This window comes from Penicillium antarcticum (assembly GCF_028974205.1).
Source record: "Penicillium antarcticum strain IBT 31339 chromosome Unknown utg000006l_segment0_segment0, whole genome shotgun sequence".
In the NCBI taxonomy this organism is placed as follows: domain Eukaryota; kingdom Fungi; phylum Ascomycota; class Eurotiomycetes; order Eurotiales; family Aspergillaceae; genus Penicillium; species Penicillium antarcticum.
In genome coordinates this window covers 831,617-850,784 of record NW_026695304.1, presented here as the reverse complement: position 1 = coordinate 850,784, position 19,168 = coordinate 831,617, and the positions used below count along the sequence as shown (strand labels likewise).

At 48.3% G+C, this 19,168-nt stretch overlaps 6 protein-coding genes across 6 annotated transcripts; 5 read left to right on the top strand and 1 right to left on the bottom strand.

Annotated features, from left to right (window-relative positions):
* Nucleotides 1-567: 567 nt before the first annotated feature.
* On the top strand, nucleotides 568-1,554 carry N7508_006402 (uncharacterized protein; the record flags this gene model as incomplete). Its single annotated transcript, XM_058464468.1, has 2 exons — nucleotides 568-828; nucleotides 883-1,554. 2 exons carry the CDS (start codon nucleotides 568-570, stop codon nucleotides 1,552-1,554), a joined length of 933 nt encoding a protein of 310 aa, XP_058318321.1.
* A 253-nt stretch (nucleotides 1,555-1,807) lies between these two features.
* N7508_006401 (uncharacterized protein) lies at nucleotides 1,808-2,405 on the bottom strand (the record flags this gene model as incomplete). The annotated part of the gene is made up of 3 exons (XM_058464467.1): nucleotides 1,808-2,133; nucleotides 2,187-2,234; nucleotides 2,291-2,405. The coding sequence occupies 3 exons, from the start codon at nucleotides 2,403-2,405 to the stop codon at nucleotides 1,808-1,810; spliced, it is 489 nt and encodes a 162-aa protein (XP_058318320.1).
* Nucleotides 2,406-8,337: 5,932 nt separating this feature from the next.
* Nucleotides 8,338-9,294, top strand: N7508_006400 (uncharacterized protein; the record flags this gene model as incomplete). The annotated part of the gene is made up of 2 exons (XM_058464466.1): nucleotides 8,338-8,667; nucleotides 8,722-9,294. 2 exons carry the CDS (start codon nucleotides 8,338-8,340, stop codon nucleotides 9,292-9,294), a joined length of 903 nt encoding a protein of 300 aa, XP_058318319.1.
* Nucleotides 9,295-12,074: 2,780 nt separating this feature from the next.
* Nucleotides 12,075-13,794, top strand: N7508_006399 (putative amino acid permease family protein; the record flags this gene model as incomplete). The annotated part of the gene is made up of 2 exons (XM_058464465.1): nucleotides 12,075-12,228; nucleotides 12,317-13,794. 2 exons carry the CDS (start codon nucleotides 12,075-12,077, stop codon nucleotides 13,792-13,794), a joined length of 1,632 nt encoding a protein of 543 aa, XP_058318318.1.
* Nucleotides 13,795-14,624: 830 nt separating this feature from the next.
* On the top strand, nucleotides 14,625-14,822 carry N7508_006398 (uncharacterized protein; the record flags this gene model as incomplete). Its single annotated transcript, XM_058464464.1, has 1 exon — nucleotides 14,625-14,822. The coding sequence occupies one exon, from the start codon at nucleotides 14,625-14,627 to the stop codon at nucleotides 14,820-14,822; it is 198 nt and encodes a 65-aa protein (XP_058318317.1).
* A 2,267-nt stretch (nucleotides 14,823-17,089) lies between these two features.
* Nucleotides 17,090-18,998, top strand: N7508_006397 (S53 family peptidase; the record flags this gene model as incomplete). The annotated part of the gene is made up of 3 exons (XM_058464463.1): nucleotides 17,090-17,198; nucleotides 17,261-18,231; nucleotides 18,282-18,998. The coding sequence occupies 3 exons, from the start codon at nucleotides 17,090-17,092 to the stop codon at nucleotides 18,996-18,998; spliced, it is 1,797 nt and encodes a 598-aa protein (XP_058318316.1).
* Nucleotides 18,999-19,168: the final 170 nt, after the last annotated feature.

The window sequence follows — 19,168 nt, the reverse complement described above, 5'->3', positions numbered from 1 at the left end:
CTGCGTGACTTCTCTCTTCTGACCTTTTCGAAGTGCTTTCAATTCTATTAGTCTATGAATGGTCCTTCTACACTTTTTTCAATGATTTTAGAAAGATCTATCTCCTTCTTATACTTATCTCATTGGTAGCCTTGAGTCTTGTGAAGTAGCCTGTACCATTTGCGAATCTGCGCTGTACTCATTTGTAATCTCCCTGACTTCCACATTTTGATTGGCCTCTCAACCAGATGTGGGGCACATAATTGAATGACGTAGTTATGATGGGGCCCAAGTAAGGAGGTCGAAGTGCATTTCTTTGTTCAACGTTGGCCTTGGAATGCACTGTTGATTTGAAATGATCCCAATTCGTCTCGGAGTTCGGACTTGATCAAATCGGCAAACCGACTGCTATTTCTAAGCTGGTCGATGAAGATGCCGGGTACACCAGGCCCACCTACCCAAATCAGGGGGTACCGCTTTGCCGTTGTAACATATATAACCCGAGTAGAATTCCCGGCAGACCCTCCGCAATTGAAATAAGAAATCCATTCAAACATTACAGTAATATCCTTTCGTCCACCACCCAAAATGAGTCCCAAGATCGGCATCTTTCCGGCATCTGGTGCTCTCGGCACGAGCATCTTGAACCACCTGGCGAAGCTCGTCCCAGCATCTCAACTTATTCTCATCGCTCGGCGTCCCGAGAAGTTAGATGATTTCAAGAACGAGGGTGCCATCATCCGCCGAGCAGATTATGACGAGCCACCTACCTTTGAGACAGCATTTGAAGGCGTGGATATTTTGATGCTGATATCATATGCATCCTTTGAGATCAAGCACCGAGTGAAGGTGAATCGAACGTTTTTTCAACGAGAGGAGCCCACGACACTAACGAGAGACTAGTCACACCAACGTGCAATTGATGCCGCATCCAAGAGTGGTGTCAAGCATATCTTCTACTCGTCCCTTGCATTCGCCGGCAATCTGAGCGACAAGAGTGTTGCCCATGTAATGGGCGCACATCTAGAGACTGAAAAGTACCTAGCTTCACACACAGGGAACTTTACGTACACATCCGTTCGTATAGGCATCTATTCTGAATCATTCCCGATTTACACAACCTGGTTCGATCTTCGGAACCCCACAGACGAGATCGCAATTCCTCACTCTGGGGGTGGACCTGGTGTCGCGTGGGCAAAGCGTGATGAGTCGGGCGAAGCTACTGCCAAGCTGATTGTGTCGTATGCCAACGACCCCGTCAACTTCAAATATACGAACCAGCTCGTCCTTCTTTCTGGGCCACGCGAAATCTCTCTCGCTGAGACTGTCGATATACTAGGTCAGGCTATTGGGAAATCTATCAAGATTAGGGAGATATCTGTGGATGAATATGCTGCTCTTCCTCAAAACGCCGATTACCATACCTACCACGGGGTCAATCTTTCGAGGGAGTGGGCTACTGCCTGGGAGGCTATCAGACAGGGCGAAACTGCTGTCGTGACGCCCACTCTTGGGGAGATTCTGGGCCGCGAGCCGGAAAGTTTCGAAACTACCATTAAGGAAATGGTGAAATGAGCTCTGAATTTGTGAAATGGTTATACAGGTACGGAGTGCAAGGATCATGCAACTAGATTAGACTGAAATGTAAAACGTTTCCAGAACTCTACAGGGTCGGTGTCGCTAGAATTGGTATATATGATACATGTATGTGCAATTGCAATAAACACAAAGGAGCGAAAGAAGTCTCCTTTTCAAGACCTCATCAAAACAAACGAGTAACTTTCACCAAAGCACCCGTCAACTCAAGCTAGCGCTCCGCAGCACTAATTTAAGCGGAGTAGTTCTTGAGCTCCTTGACGTAGAGCTGCTCGCTGCGATAGTCAGCGTTGTGAGCAGCGTACCAGTAGATCTCCTTAACGGGGTTCGAGCCGTAGCCGTCAACGGCGAACCAGGCCTTGCCACCGTGGGTGAAGAAGCCCTTGTCATTGACACCGAATCCGGTCATGTTACCGCCCTCGGGAATGGCACCGGAGTGGGGGATGGTCATGCCGAGGGGAGCAACGGAGTCCTCAATGATGTAGAGGTTCTGGAAAGCGGTAGGGACACCGTTCTTGGAGGTGAAGGAGACCAGACCGTTGGGGCTGCCGCCGCGGACTGAAGAGGTGAGTCAGTATGTTGTTTATTGTGGGGTTGGCTGATGGACTTACGGATCAGAATCTCGTGATCAGTGGTGTTGGCGCCGACAAAGGCGTTCTCTATTTGTCACTGTCAGTATTCATGCTTTCATTTTTTGGGTGTGAATTAAACATACGGCCGTCAGTCAGAACGGTCTTGCCGCCCTCAGCGACCAGAGTGAAGGCATTGGGAAGGGTGGCTGCGCTGATAGCGCTGACGAAGCCGGTGATGGCGGCGATGGAGAACTTCATTTTGAATGTAGATGACTGATTTTATTGTGAATAATAGAGAGACTATGCTATGCTGGAGGAACTTGGGGATTCTTATACCCCAGACAAAGGGACCTTGGTCCCAACTGCATGTAAGACATGCTTGGCCTCGTTGAGGTCACAACATCGGAGCCTATTCCATTTAAAAATAAAGTGGCTACCTTAAATCCTTCGGTTCACTCCTCTTATTGGTCGCTCAATTCAAGAGACCGAAACATGTCTTGCAACCCCTCATAGCGGCAGAATACATACTTTGCACGGCAGATCGCATTAGGGGCACTTCTGGGCTCTGTCTAACCCTCAGGCTGAAAGATACAATTTCAACGTCGATGCCTGTCTGTTCCGACCCCCAGATTGAAGCTACATAACTAATTACAGGCGCCTGACCGCTACTTTAAACCCCTGAATACCCTGCATTTATGGGGCAGGATTCGGGCGCGGTTTAACCAGGGGTGGGTCGACCCCCGTTATGGGAGTAAGCCACTGACGATCCTCAGAGTTAAGTGGGCATCAGTTCGGGGGATTCCCTTTCGAAGTTCAATCCTATTCTTAGCTTCCGTGTTTGCCGAAAAATGTTTGGTATTTGTGACTATTAATTTGTTGACCCGGATAATTATTGATTCATTCCTGCCTTACTGTCAGGCGTTGGCCCAGAATTCGTTCGCCGTTATGTCGGGGAAACTTCTGCTGCTATTGATTTCCTGGTTCTAGCGGTCCGAGGAATCAGGTTAGTCGATGAAATTCCCCGGTATTCTGTCAATAATACTATTAATAAAACAATTAACTTGTTGAGAACAACAAGGAAGTTGTAATCTTGGGTCAGATCTCGCGGGCAAACTCTCTTTGAACCTCATCTCATTGAAAGCTTCTGACGTCATGCTACAGAGTACATCTACTGGGCTGCAAACTAGCTTCAGAGTGCACACTTGGAAGCTTTTGCGGAACGACCTCTAGGTCTGAATTCGCGATCGAAACACGGCCCTAGTGCAGTAAGAGCGGTGAACTGAACCGACTGAGGAGAGACCTAATTCCGACTCTCAACAGTATTTTACCGGGCGGGTGCTTGAAGATCAATAGCCACTTACAGAACAGGCACCAGGTTTGTTTTCAATTGTTGCTCCCAGAAACAAAAACTACACAGCCCTTATAGTGTTGCGGCTATGACCATAGAGAGGCAACAATCTTATAATTTTCATCATTAGTTTCATCGGGAAGCTATTATGTATACTTGCGGATTTTGACCGAAATGTTACTTCTATACGAATTACAGTGAGACATTTAGAATGCCATGCCAATGACATCCTAAGAAATAGCGAGTACATTCCACGATTACTTGTACAAATTAAAGTAGTAGATCCCACCAGCGGCAGTCTTTGCCTCCATAGCACCAGCAATCATGTCCTTCCTTAACCAAACGGAAGTATTCAATGATAGGTTTGTCGTCATATACCATCGCAGTAGAGAGTTTACCCTTCCACTCGATTTGGCGGAGCTGCAGGAAGACAATTCATCAGCATTTTCACATCATCATGGCAAAGATGGTAATAAATATGCGACGCCAAAATTCTTAAGTGCGAATTCTGAACTTGCCCGGGCATGTCCCCAGTCCGCTTATAAGCTCATTCGCCGCCCTCTTTGTAAATTTCGATGGGACCAACATCTTCTGTCGAGCCGAAGTTCTTGCCAGCCCAGTTCATGCCAGTGAGCTTGTCCTCTGTGGGGTGGCCGGTGTTTACATTGGCACCTTTCCATGTTCCGAAGAATTGTTTGGGCTTGATAGGCCGAAGTTGTCAAGAGCGGCTTGGACATCGTCGCCGGAGAGGTTCTTGCCGGCGACAAGTTGCTCATAGTGCTGCTCTGCGGATTTGGTGAAAATGAGCACCTGAAAATCTGCTAAGATTGCAAATCACAGTTTGAAAATTTGAATGATCAATTTTGCGGGTACCGTAGGCGGTTCGTTAAGCCCAAGATGGCTAAGATGATTCGGCTAGGTCTCTTGCATCGCAATGCATCGAGACTTATTAATAACTAGGATTACTCTCGACACAAGTCTTTCAGTTGGTAGTCCGTGGTCCATATGGCATCATCATAAGAAAGAGGTAACATGCGTGGAACCCCGAAGCTCCCCAGGAGGCGGTGTGGACATGAATAGGGGCTTTAATCTACCACTGCTTGTTCATTTCTTACAAGCCAGCATGCCACTCAACAACAATAGCCATGCGGTATAAATTTCATGTTACGCCAAGTTTCCAGATGGACCTCGGCTGCTATCATCGAATTGATAACACTAGGCGCCAGGCGGACAAAACCTCTAGTTTGCCTTTCAACTAAACCAACCACACAATCACACTATAATCAGGCGCCTACTTGCTTAGTTTCAACGATACCGTTCAGATTTCACGGAATTATTGTATGGGCAGTATTTTCCCTCGATCATCACCGTGGAGATCCGGTGTGGGGATTGTGGTTGACGCTGGATATGAAGGTGCCATGGGAGCTATGATGGAAGTCAAAAATTCTCATGGGGCGATTCTCCACCAAAATTCCAAGCTTGCACAGATTGTATTCGAGGAAATGGGGGAAACGGTCGAGAGATATAGCGGTATTTATCAGTCCTCGACAAGCATTGTTGGGTGTGATGGAACAAAAACAGTGAAAAGATTGCAAAGCACGTAGAATGTGAATACCACTTGATTTTTTGGAATGTGAAGTTAATCACAGTATACTGAGATTCCAGCAGTCACGCAAATGTGAGCTTTCTGTGAGACAGACTAAGTCGTCGAGAGATGAACATACTTTATGCCCCCTCCCGCTCTTCACAACCGTATAGGGCTAGCTGCTGTAGCAGACAGCCACCTCTAACTACCGATGAAGTCCCGTCGCCGGAAACCATGATCCGGGGAAAGAAAGCCGGCAGTCAACCCGAGGCAAGATCCGTGTATTCTTGCAGCTGGCGGGTTTAGCGCCCGTTATTTCTCCACCTCTGAATCTGGGCTTGCCGGGTGGACTGACTTTCGTCATGGATCTTGAAGCAAAGCATGTCACAGGGGTAACCGCTAACCTGCAGAGTAACTCTGCGTCAACGGTCTAGATGTTTCGGAATAGGGTATCGGCAGGTCCAGATTTTGGAATTTGAGATGGATGAAGGTTGTGTGAATATGTTAGTTGGAGGGTAGCAAAGTCTTCGAGACACGAGGAATAATGATCAATGCGGCAATTGAAAGATCAATCAAGATCTTTTGGGAAGCGTCTCCCCTGGATCTGAATCACGAACCGGAAATCTGGAATCGGATCTGGGATCAAGATTATTGAGGATCATAAGATCGATGGACCTCATGCCATACACTTAGATAACGAGTTTTTTTCACCGGACGTCAAAGTCGAGAAATGGGTTCCGCATGGAATTCGTAAAAAGAGCGAAATCTCGAATATGCACCGGGGTATTATCGCAGAAATCGGTAGACATCGGGATCTCGAATAGCAACAGACCAAGGAAAATGATGGTCCGAGTCACCCCACCGCAACTCTCCTTTAGGAAGGAAATAATCAGGAATTACGCGCTTTGCGACTGGACGACTCAACGGCCCGTCGAGGGAACTAGTACACGTCTAATTTTGATGATACAACTTTGTTTATTGTCTTGCCAATTTAGGGTAATGGATGGCATTTGACACAGTAGGGCTCCTATTTTGGAGGCATCTTCTTGAGTGTCGAGGAGCAGACAATGACTGTAGATCCTGGGGCCTGTATTGCAAAAGTACTATCTTCATCTTACTCATAGACTTCGCCACAAGCCGCAGTGCAGATATACCTGGATCTGTCGTGTTTGGGCTGTCAAATGAGATGTGTCATCTGAATCATGTTTCTTTGTTTGTGTAGACATTTTATACTGTGGCTTTTGACTAGTTCCCCTGGGATCTTCTGTTGTGGCATCACATCGCGGCGATAGGTCAGATATGCTATACCTCAACGGTTCTATATAGCATGTGTGATGAAATAAATATATTGCACCGATATTATGACATCAAAAGTACCTTACAGCTGTCAAATGGTGCTCTGCAGCGATTGACGTGCCGAACAGGGTGGGCTACAGGAGATCTTCGAAATATAATGAGGCAGGCAATCAGCAAAACTATTGGGACAGGGTATAGATTTTACCGCCAGGGGGCAAAACAAGTAAAGGTATACAGCCGAATGTAGATGTGCAAATGTACTGCTTTCGAGACGATACATCTGTGTTTTGGCTATACCCGTTTCGGAGGTCTTCTTATGTGCGCCGTTGCCGCTTTACGACGTTTAGAAGTAGGAATCTGCGTAGACTTCAGCATAGGCGCAGTCGTCCCTAGCTACAAGGTATAAACAACTCTCTCGGATTGTTTGCTCCGCGATGAGCTCTAGTAGTTGTTTGCTATCGACTACTGGGTTCTGCAGATAATCATTTCTATCCTTGCTAGGTAAATGAGCACCAAAATTGGACTAAAGCTTTCAATAATGGAGACAGCGAAAGGGTGATGAACATGACATGTCAATAGGCTTCAAAGAGAAGTTCAATTTCTTTGTCTCGTATCTATTTGCCTCGCAAACGACTAAATATATGAGTATCAGAGGCGTTCATCATTTGCTCTTTCAGTAATCAGTGATATCATAGCATTCAGCAATCCAGCAATTTTCCCTGTCACTCAGGCTCACTTGGGAACACCAGAATTCTTCTATCCAAATAGGCCCGAATCATCTAGACCCGTCGGAAATTGTCTGCTAGAGTCATGGATTGAGAATGCAGCCCGGGCACTACCCCGCCATCATGTCCATGAACCGTCCTGCATATTGCGGAAGCCTGTCCAATGACAAGCAGATCTTCGAGGGATCTACGGTTTTCAGTTACCTTGTCGAACAAGAATTAGTATTTTGGGTGCAGGACCAAGCTTGTAAAGTATGCTACGTATGGTGGCATTTTTCTCGTACGAGCCTTTCTGACTGACAGCTAGTACCATTCTGTGGGAAATGAAGTAACAGTCACTTCTCAATATTTGATTTCAATACATCATTTGCAAAGATCGTGGGGCTCTCCCAAAGGCTATAATACACTCGTCTGCGCCCAATATATATTTCGGACCTCGCCCAACTCAGGAGTAGCGTTTATTTTTTTGCAAAACTTTGCATGTGATAGCTCTAGCTTACTTTGAATTAATTTTAAATTCGAAATAAGCCCAGAGATAATCCAAGTGTTTGGTTAGGATGTCTGTCAAGAATCTTCAGTAGACGTATGTATAGGTAAACTCAGGCGTAGTGTATAGTATAAAGTGAGATATCCAGGTAGGGCAGAATAGAACAGACGTGCTGAAATGTACTACATGTAAAGCAGCCAGATATTGCACGAAAAAAGGCGACAAAAGTACAAATACAATACGCAACAGCATATACATCCGGCTCCGAGACTCGGCCGAAGGGGCTTGGCAAAGGTCCAGCCCGCTGATCCGTATCCACTCGAGTTCTGCCCCGTCGCTGCACTGGGATTTCTTCAACGGTTTCACGTACGCAGACTTTTCTCTTTGGTCTGTCGGATCCGGCCGTTGGAGATCTGGCCTGGGGTGATTTCGGTTCGACTTGACCGGGCAGACTTGCCGGAACTACGCCTGTTATGGCACAGGGTAAGGGTTGACATCACAGGCCAATTCGCTTCGGCGAAGTACACAGTCGTAATACGTTTCGTTCCGAGTCTCCCCCCCCCCGTCAGTCTTAGGGGGATTCCTGTTTATATATAAATCGACGCGGCCGAAACCCAACTCTGTTCCTTGGTAATCCATTCTAGATTTATTTGATCTGAATTCCCCCTCGATCTTTCGATCTTTCCCTTTCATATAACGTCGACCTATACTCCCATCGCCACTTGCTCATCAACGTATGATCCCTCAAGATGTGCATCATGGCTTGCAACCGATCCAATGAGATCCCTAATCTCTCTATGGATGAAGGGACCTACCTCAGCCAACAACTGAGTCTCAGTCCTCAGTCTCGGCCAGTCGATTTGTTCAAACCTGACCCCCTCGCCGCCAACTGGACTTACGATAGTGCCATCGACCTCTTTGCCCTCAACCCCAATGACATGGAGGCCATGCCCTTCGACTTTGCCGATGGCATGAACGATCTCGACTCCAAGGATCTCTTTGTTGATCCGTTTGCTGGATCACCGGAGATCAGCGGCTTCTCCATGCCGATGCCCGAAGACAGCGGCTCGCTCTCATCAGTAAGTCTCAACCGATATTAACTTATATCGTTCCACAAGACTGACCCCGTCTAGGAAGTTGAGAGTGACGATCAATCATGGCCATCCAGTGCCGCCCGCCCATCAATGGACTCCTCCGCCTTTGAGATCCAATCACCAACCCAAGCCTGCGACCCAACCTACCAGCCCCAACCCCAGAAGAGCCGCACCTCATCAAGATGGTCCTCGAGCCCTGATATCAAAGCACAGGATATTGAGACACCCCAACCATCTAAGCCCACCTCCACATCGAGCCGCAAGACCCGCAGTTTCTCCCGAGACTCGAACCGCTCCTCAGGCAGCCAAGACCCGCAGATGCGGAACGCCGCCAAGCGCGCCGCCCACAACATCATCGAGAAGCGCTACCGCACAAACATGAACGCCAAATTCGTCTCCCTAGAGCAAGCCATCTCCCCAGCCGGCGTGCAAAAACACACCCCCAAGGTCGGAGCTGGCTCTCTCAAGAAATCAGAGATCCTCTCCAACGCTCTCTCCTACATCGACGGCATCCAGCAGGAAAACCAAGCCCTGCACAAGGAGCTGGCCATGCTCAAGCAGAATATGTTACCGGGCGGTATGTGGCGCCAACCCAAACACCCCCGAGCATGATCATGTGCGCAATGCACCATCATGCCACGGCAGTTTTGTTGTCGTATCTCGCAAGTAACAACACTTGTTCTCATGACCGTGACGTGTATCTTTATTAGAATCGGGCAACAAGTTCCCGGTCGGCGTTATTTGGTTCCCTTTTTCTTCTTCTTATTATTTTTGTGTTGGTCGGCGTTCGGATGTGGTGTCGTGACTGGGCTTCATTGTGGTCCTCTCCCATCTCTAATGCATGATTTTCGGGTCCTGACAACAAAAGTGTTCTGTGTTCTTTTGATTCCCCTACACGCTCGGGAATTCATCTTGGATAGTGCTCAAGCATTAATATAATTGCCAAGACTCGGATGATTCATCCTGCTCAATTTTTTCGCTCTTGTTCTTCCGGTGTATTGTCGTATCGTGATTTGGAATAGTTTCACTCGGTGGGTTTGGCGTACTGGTCAGAAGATGTAAGTTTCTCCTGGCACTTTCCGTCTTTTTCTGTACCTGAATACTAATCAGTTATCACCACAGGATGTACTTCATTCTATCGTTCAAGCATGTAACAGGTCACAAATCCGTCCATGGAGCGCGCCAGGAAGTACGCGACGATTTCTGTAGGAGATTTTCGAACTTAGTGCACCATTTGATGCATTCTTGGTGTCCGAATTTGGCTTCTCTATCTTTCGCCTCTTTTTTGCCCATTTTCGAGTGCCTTGGGTTGATCATCTAGATCATTTCAAGGCGGAGAGTGTGAAAAGGTTTCTGATCTCTGTTATATGTCACCTTATGGCCTTTTCACCTCTGGTCCAGTTCAGAATCCGCAAATGGTCTGCAGACTCAGGTGGATTCTCAGCCTGATGAATCAAAACATGGGAAAACAGGTGAACAGCAAGATAGCCACGAAAGCGAGAAAGAAATAACTTGACATATTGGTCATCTTATCATGTCTTATCATGTTATCCCTTGATTGATAATTTTCGGTGAAGGTGCTGGGACCTTGAAATCCCCGGAGATTGCCTACCACCGATGCAGGGTACCACCGATGCAGGGGCAAACGGCGGACAAAAGTCCGCCCGTTAACCAAGCCACTCAAAGACATCACCACAGACGCACTAAAGCAAGGAAAACAGGCTAGCATGCTTCGAGAAACCATCCTTCAAGCTCTCTCGTCCTATCAGGATCGACCAGGCTCAAAATACCCATTTGGGGATAGGTTGCTGCATCGTACCTGACTATCCTTGTCATCAGCCGTCCCCCGCGCACTATTCGACACGTTTTTACCTGATGATGAATTGACTTTTAGAAGATGCTAGTAAAGGCAAGCATGCTGGAATTTCGGTTGGCCACGGTTACGAGAGAGGCGCCACGAGAAAGATGCGGGCTGGATACCCCGGATTTCGCGGGGTGTCAGCCGCTCGATCGCAAGCTCCGATCCTAGACATACCTTATCGCTATGAAAGGAAGGAGAAGGAGACCGAAACACCGAGACACGGCGATGCAGGCCAATGGCGGGCAGCGCAAGCTATATGCATACAAATGCCGCAGCCTTACTATTCAACGCCTCAGTCTGCGACGATACCCAAATGAGGAGACGGATGCTAACTTAGCCCGTTTTTCGAGTTCTCGTTACGAAGACTTTCAATTGAGTGGATCCTAATACTTCCGTTTGTTGGAAATAGCTTGAGCCTGCTGCCTGAGTGATGCATCATTCATCGCGAGTCTGTCGTTTCGTCTTTCCCCTTTCTTTCGATGAGGGGGTCATCATCAATGCCATTGCTTCATTGATTTTTGGAATCTCTGAATGCTACCAAGGAAGCCACAGTTTATCCATATGGCTGTGTCCACTTGATGTCACCGCAATTGGCTATTCTTGAATATGCGTGGTTGCCGGCATCGGAATCAGCTATTGACTCCACAAGTGGACACCGATCCATACTGATATCTCGGCAGATAGAGATATGCAGACATCCATGCTATTATGGCGTTGGTTTACACGAGGTTAACCTCATCCCTGACGCCCCTAAGTATAGAGCCGCGGACTAGTCGCCTATCAGCCTATCACGCATGGACTTTCCGTTTTGGGCCACTTCGCCACTCATGATCCCACCTTTTCTCTTTTGCTTTCGAGAGAAGCTAGAGAAAGAGATAAGGAACAGACGACGAATGGGTATGGTCTCATAGTCAGTACAAATATCAATTGACAGATATGTCATTAAATAGAAGTTGAAGGGTATAGACAGTACGGTCGGACCCCGTATACTAGTAACACCATGTGGCAAAGCCACTCTCAATTTGCAGCCACAAAGTATCATTCAGCCCAAATACAATTCCATTACTACATTCCTACAGTACATCTGTTAAACGTCGAACAGACCACTTACCCCAGTTGTTATCAGTGGAGCCCAGTCAAGGCCCACTGCAGGAGGTCCTACCGAGGCGAACCACACACTCCCCGCAAAACCCAACGAAAACTCGACTCACGAAGATCGTTCCTATTATCAACTCTCGCTCAGTCCATGACCAATGGTTTTGATACAAGCCGTTGACTCAGGACCCCAGCACAACGCTTCATTGGCCTAATCAATTTTCCCCAGCTTTATCTACATGCTCCGTATTTACCCTGATTCCGTGAGGGGGTCCAACGCCAAATACGCCAGCGCCCAAGCCTATATAGAATTCCATATCCTCGCATATCCCTCTTATTTCTCGTTCATATCTGTCCGGCAGAAAATGGGCGCGTTCCTTACTTGCTTGCCCATTCAATTGATCTTTATTGCCTCCGGCTGAATTACTCGCTCCCGATGGATTTGGAGTCCAACTCGCAACCCCTCAAGCCGCCTCTGACGGATCAGAATGTGCAAGATGCGCAGGATCTCGCTGCTCTGGGTCATTCCCAGGCCCTGACCCGCAAGTTTGATATGTGGAGTATGCTTGCGCTGGCATTCTGTGTTCTTGGTACGTTTCCTCTCGCTTGCGCCCAATTGCGCTTCGCCACCTCGGGTACTGTACGGAATGGATGGATTGGGCTGACTGGCTTGTGCAGGAACATATTCAACTTTCGCCCAGGATCTCAGCAGCGGTTTGACCAATGGCGGTGCTATCACGATTCTCTGGGGCCTCGTGCTGGTCACTGTGTGCAACCTTTGTGTTGCCCTCTCGCTGGGCGAGTTGACTAGCAGTATGCCAACGGCTCTTGGTCAGGCTTATTGGGTGTATCGTCTTTGGAATACACCGCTTGGCCGTTTTGTTTCTTATATGTGCGCGTGGATCAACACCTTTGGATGGTGGACTTTGACTGCGTCGCAAGTCGCCTTCATGACCGAGTTCTTGCTCGGCATGAAGACTATGTTTAATCCGGAGTGGGATGGTGCCGATAAGGGGTGGCTTAACTTTGTCGTTTATATCGGTGTTGTCTTTGTGCTTACTCTCATCAATGTTGTGAGTTGTCGCAAGGAGAAGATCCTGCCTTGGCTTAATAATTTTGTCGGAGTGTGGTTCTTCGGCTTGTTTATTGTTCTTTCTTTGGCCCTTCTTATCTGCGTCGGTACCAAGGATGGTTTGTCTTTCCAGCCACCTTCTTTCGCCTTCGGAGCTTGGAAGAACGAGACTGGATGGAGCGACGGCGTGGTCTGGTTTACCGGCTTGGTGCAGGCTGCGTATGGATTGACCGCGTTCGACTCGGTCATCCATATGGTCGAGGAGATTCCTGCACCACGGAAAAACGCACCCCGCGTCATCTGGATGGCCGTCCTCTTCGGCGCCGTGACTGGATTCATCTTCATGGTGGTCTGTCTGTTCTGTATCCAGGATGTGGACAAGGTTGTCAACGCCGACCTGCCATTCATGGAGCTTATGCTCGAAACAGTCGGTCTCAAGGGTGCAGCCGTCCTCATTTCCCTCTTTATTTTCAACGGACTAGGCCAGGGTATTAGTGTCCTCACAACTGCCTCTCGTCTATCCTGGGGGTTCGCCCGTGACGGCGGCGTCCCCTTCAGCAAGTACTTCAGTCACGTCGACCCAGTCTGGCAAGTTCCTGCCCGAGCCCTCTGGGGCCAAGGAGTCATCATCGGCCTCGTCGGCATCCTCTACCTCTTCGCCAACACAGTTCTAGAAGCCATTCTGAGTGTCAGTACTATCGCCCTCACAGTCTCCTACGCAATGCCTATCCTCGCATTGTTGGTAACCGGTCGCGAGAAGCTACCACCTGGCCCATTCCAGCTCGGCCGCATCGGCCCCCTGTTAAACTGGGTCAGCATCATCTACTGCGTTATCACAACCATCTTCTTCCTCTTCCCCGGTGCGCCCAACCCTGCACCTAGTGATATGAACTTCGCTATTGCGGTCTTTGGAGTCATGCTGGTCATTGCCTTTGCGTTCTGGTTTATAAAGGGTAGCAAGACTTACCTACAGACTGAGGATTCTATCGCTTCTATGGTCTATGCTCATCACCTGGAGCTTAATGAGCCTGGTGCGGAAGACCCGCCTGTTGTTCAGGCTCCCACTGTTGTTGATCAGAAATGATTCCGAATGATCTAGAGATTTGGAGCTTCTTTTAAATATGTACATATGCACCGTTCTTGAGTTAGCTTAATATATGTGGCTACGTAAACCCTAAGCCTTGCTCAAGCTAATACTGAAGTCCCCTACGGTAAAGACGGAGTGATGCGGGGAGTTCACCAGCAATCTGAAAAATTCACGTAGGTGTTCGAAATTTAAACTATTGACTGGGTTTCAATTTCCGATGGCGCTGATCTGCATGTTGGTATGCCGGTTCTTGTATATCAAAAAGATGGTGTGTTGAGCAAATTGTGTAACAAACATCGAGGATGTAACTTTTTTAATTTAGAACTTCTGAATACACTCGTCCATATATTCAAAAAAGCTTCCCATATGTGGAGTACGGCAACACGTCTATCTCAAACGCGTATACTGTGCTAGTTGTAGGCGGTGGTCTAGAGGGTCCTATACTACATCGGTACTGGCGCGAGAAGGGATTTTTACAGTTCACTTAGAAGCCGATATCTTTCCTCGGTGGGTGTGGTCGGATTCTGTTTCAGTGCGGACGCAAATAACTCCAGATTTCACGTTGAAGAGAGCTTACTGCTATCTATGCGGGAGATGCTAAAAATCATCGACGTGTATGACAAATTTGAAACCCACGGATTCTTTCACAAGGTCAGCAAGTTGATCTCGCAAGAGCAAAAACCGTCAACTAACCATATTGCAGAATGGAGCTTCATTTAGTTATAATAGCAAAACTTCAGCATATGAATGCCTACTACGATATCGTGCGAAAGTCCACGACTGACTGAACAAATATCTAGATACAAACTTGCTTGCATTCGGCGGACATGCATGGAATGCGATTTGACAAACTCCTCTTCGACCGTGCTAAACATAGCGGTGTCAAGGCATTCAATGGGACAAAGGCCACTGCTATCCAACTCCAGGTCACTGAATGCCCGGAGAGCCATGGCGACTCACGCCTAGGACGATCCGTGTCAGCCTCGTCGACACGCAAGGACAAGAAAACAAGCGGGAAGGTTTAATCTCAGTACCTAGTCGATGCTAGTGGGCGATAGGCTTGGTTAGTATAGGAAGAAGTCGGTTTAAATTTAATCATGATGCCAGGGACACTTAATGCAGTATTTCTGTGGCTTAACAACATTCCTGCGCCACCACGTTGAACACACTGGCGACCTTGGCATCATTCTCGGGATCAACAATTAAGGTGCTCTAAGAAGATGGGGCTCTCAGAGTGCATTCTGGGCTTCTACTGCTCATACATGCCATCCTTCAGCGCATTCCATGGCTCGGGATCATGGACATATCCGTTATTTCAAGAGGCAGGAAGACATATTTTTGGATATAAGTGTTCAGTGTCAGGCCATTCGCACGCTCTAGTGCGATTCCTGCCCAGTCAATGCCAACCTGCTTTCGTCACTAATGCATATCAAAGACCCGGGTTACAATGACACCTACACCATATTCCCAACCTTTGCCAGGTTTTCTGTTTTTTTCTCTCCGAAAGTACCGCCTTGCTGCAAAACCTTGATATGTTTCAATTCAGGGCAAAGACGCTCTGTCTGTTTCCCATCATCCAGCTTGAGAATGCCCCGCTCAACCAGTTGCATACACGCAAAAACAACCAACATCTTTGTACAAATAGTTCATTGCCATCTTTGCCAACCCCTTCTGAGTGGATGAGAATGGTCCCATGACCGCTATATCGGTAGGGAGGATACATATTTTCACTTTACACTGAGAGAAACTGTCTTCTGACCAAACCTATCATGATCGATCCTATTAACGAATTATAATGTACAGGCATGGATCGCAAGACTTTTGAAGTTCCAGCATTTACAAAATAGCATTTAATAATAATCACAAACCGAGAGACTGAAAAATGGACAAAATTGAGGCGGGGAAAAAAAAAGGCCAAAGTAGGATAAAAACAACGAGAACTGCAGTAAGCTTGCTTCGAGGCTTTCGTCCAGAAATCATATAATACTTTATTAGGGGCACTAGATGCATACATGCTATGTCTTCTGTTGTAAAACTAGACAATCCACTGTATGTACTTCGGGCGGTCACAGATCCAGCAACGTGACCATTTCTGCTAACGACGTCGATGTAACTTCAGTCCAAGTCAAGATTCTTATTCGACCAAGACAGCGCATCAACCACTGCAATACAACTCGGAATGAATGGAAACCGTCATACGCGCCCGTGATAGTTGTCATCTGCATACATTGCCAAACTCGTCACAGCCACGAGGCAGGCACATTCTTACCCAGGACATTTCTAGCATAAAGGCAAGGCTGGATTGACAGCCTTTCAATGTCCAGTGTAGATCGAGTCGTCCCAGCCTCATCAAGTTTCCGTCAAAGGGGCTGGGCTGAGATGGCACATAACCGCATCGGAATTCCAGCCTCCAGCCTTCCAAGATACGAATGACACGCATGACTGTTTGTATGCGCGATGCATCTGAATTCTGAGATTGATTCCAGGACAACAAACGCCACAAAGGTCGAGGCTTGATCCTCAGCGGACTTGATTCAAAGCTTGATTGGCTATTTGTTGTTCCAATGGTGCATGATCACCATGCCAACTCCGCCCATGGCTTGGCAGGGGTGCATTAGAGATTATCTGTCTGCCCAAAGAGCCAAGAGCTGTTAGTTGCGATGAGACAACGGTTTCGTGTCGGCCAGAGTCAATTTGATCGAGGGCCTGGCCTTCACTTCACGGAGCTTACTCTGAACCCCTGGGCCTCCTCGCATTGTTGACCTCGCGTCAAGTGTGTGGGTCTGCCCCTGCCGATCGTCGGAGCACCGGTGCCTCCGTAACAATGGGATAGAGATTATCTCCATACCAATCACATCACTGACTATTTACCAGCGTCATGATTTGCCTCGGGCGCAACGGAGTATCCGTCGGTGCAGAAGTGAGTGTGCGGCAGTCAGCAGGAGTCCGAGATCAAATCCCAGCATGGAACCACTTAGAACGACCTCGCTCATCCATAATCCCCGACGGACATCCGCCACAGGGTCCACAGGAACAAGTGTGTGACTGTGCAGGACAAGGGATTAGTGACGCGCGATCGTCGTGAACAATCGCTCTGCCAATCTTAGAGTCCAAAATCTCTAACATTCCTGGCTCATTCTCCCCCGCCAATGCAACCATAATAAATACAGAATTCACCTTACCCCTCCTTTGAAGTCGATCTCCTCGTGTATTTATACTTTGTTTCTTCTACATTCATTTCGTGGAGGTCCCGATCGGTGTTTGGTAGGGAGTCACATTCGCTCTTGTCACAATGATTGCACGCCTTTGGAACCGTCGGGCATTATCGCTCGCGGTCATTTCGCTTTTTGCGTCCTCTGCCGCAGCTGATGTGTTTGAAAGCCTGAGGGCTGTGCCCCAGGGTAAGTTTCAATGCACCAGTTGGAAACAAAATCGACAACGTGAACCAACTGACACCAAATAGGATGGAGATATTCCCGCACGCCGCGTGCCAACCAGCCACTGAAGCTTCAGATTGCTTTGGCACAGGGCAATGCTATTGGATTTGAGGAGGCCGTCATGGAAATGTCCACTCCCGACCACCCCAGCTATGGAAAGCATTTCCAGACCCATGAAGAAATGAAGCGCATGCTGCAACCAAGCGCTGAGTCTGCTGGCTCGATCCGTGAATGGCTTGAGAGCGCTGGAATTACTCAGATTGAGCAGGATGCGGACTGGATGACTTTTCATACAACCGTAGAGACTGCGAACGAGCTGCTGGCAGCTAACTTCCAGTACTACGTCAGCAATGCCAAACATATTGAGCGTCTCCGCACGCTAGAGTACTCCGTTCCGGACTCTCTTATGTCTCATGTCAACATGATCCAGCCCACAACACGCTTTGGACAGATTCGCGCCAACCGAAACACTCTGCACAGCCAGGCTAAGGAGACCGACGAGGCTTTCCGCATGGCTGCCCAATCTGCTTCCCCGGATTGCAACAGTATCATCACCCCGCAGTGTCTCAAGGACATCTATAACATCGGTAACTACAGTGCCTCAAAAGACAATGGCAACAAGATTGGCTTTGCCAGCTATCTCGAGCAATATGCTCAGTATTCTGACCTGGCCATGTTTGAGAAGAACATCGCTACTTACGCCCAGGGTCAGAATTTCTCCGTAGTTCAATTCAATGGTGGTGGCAACGTCCAAGGTGGCAGCAGTGACAGCAGCGAGGCCAACCTCGACCTGCAGTACATCGTCGGAGTTAGCTCCCCTGTCCCTGTTACCGAATTCAGCACTGGCGGTCGTGGCGAGCTGGTTCCCGACCTTGACCAGCCAGACCCCAATGACAACAACAACGAGCCGTACCTGGACTTCCTTCAGAGTGTGCTGAAGCTGGACAACAAGGACTTGCCGCAGGTTATCTCCACCTCCTACGGCGAGGATGAGCAGGTATGGTCTTATTTCTCCCACATTTATCTTGCCTTCTAACAGCCTTGCAGAGCGTTCCCGAGAAGTATGCACGCAGCGTTTGCAACCTGTACTCCCAGCTCGGCAGCCGTGGTGTCTCCGTAATCTTCTCGTCTGGTGACTCTGGTGTGGGTGCCGCATGCCAAACCAATGACGGCAGAAACGCAACCCACTTCCCACCCCAGTTCCCGGCTTCCTGCCCATGGGTCACCTCCGTCGGAGCTACCACCGGTATATCGCCCGAAAAGGCTGTGTATTTCTCTTCCGGCGGTTTCTCTGATCTCTGGGACCGTCCCAAATACCAGGAAGAGGCTGTGAGCTCATACCTTGCGGGTCTGGGTAACACCTGGTCCGGTCTGTTCAACCCCAACGGCCGAGCATTCCCTGATGTCGCAGCCCAAGGACAGAACTACGCCATCTTTGAGCATGGCTCATTGAGCAGCGTTGACGGTACTTCCGCTTCGGCACCTGCCTTTGCTGGTGTCATTGCTCTTCTCAACGACGGCCGTATCAAGAACAACAAGGCCCCACTGGGCTTCCTCAACCCCTGGCTGTACTCCACTGCCCGCGCCGCTCTCAATGATATCGTGGACGGCGGTAGCACCGGCTGTGATGGCAAAAGCCGCTTTGGAGGCGCAAGCAACGGTGGACCCTCTGTACCCGGTGCCAGCTGGAACGCTACTAAGGGCTGGGACCCTGTTTCCGGTTTGGGTACACCTAACTTTGGTGAAATGTACAAGGTTGCCTAGAGTGTTTGAGTTATAGATGATTTTGCATGCTGTTCCTGTGTATTTTTTTTTGGATGTCAGGTCATGATTGATTCCTTTCAGGATGAGGATTTCGGTTGTGCGTGCACACCAGTTTTAGGCATATAGGTTCTATTTCCCGTATTATGAAGACATAATCATATTTGACCATG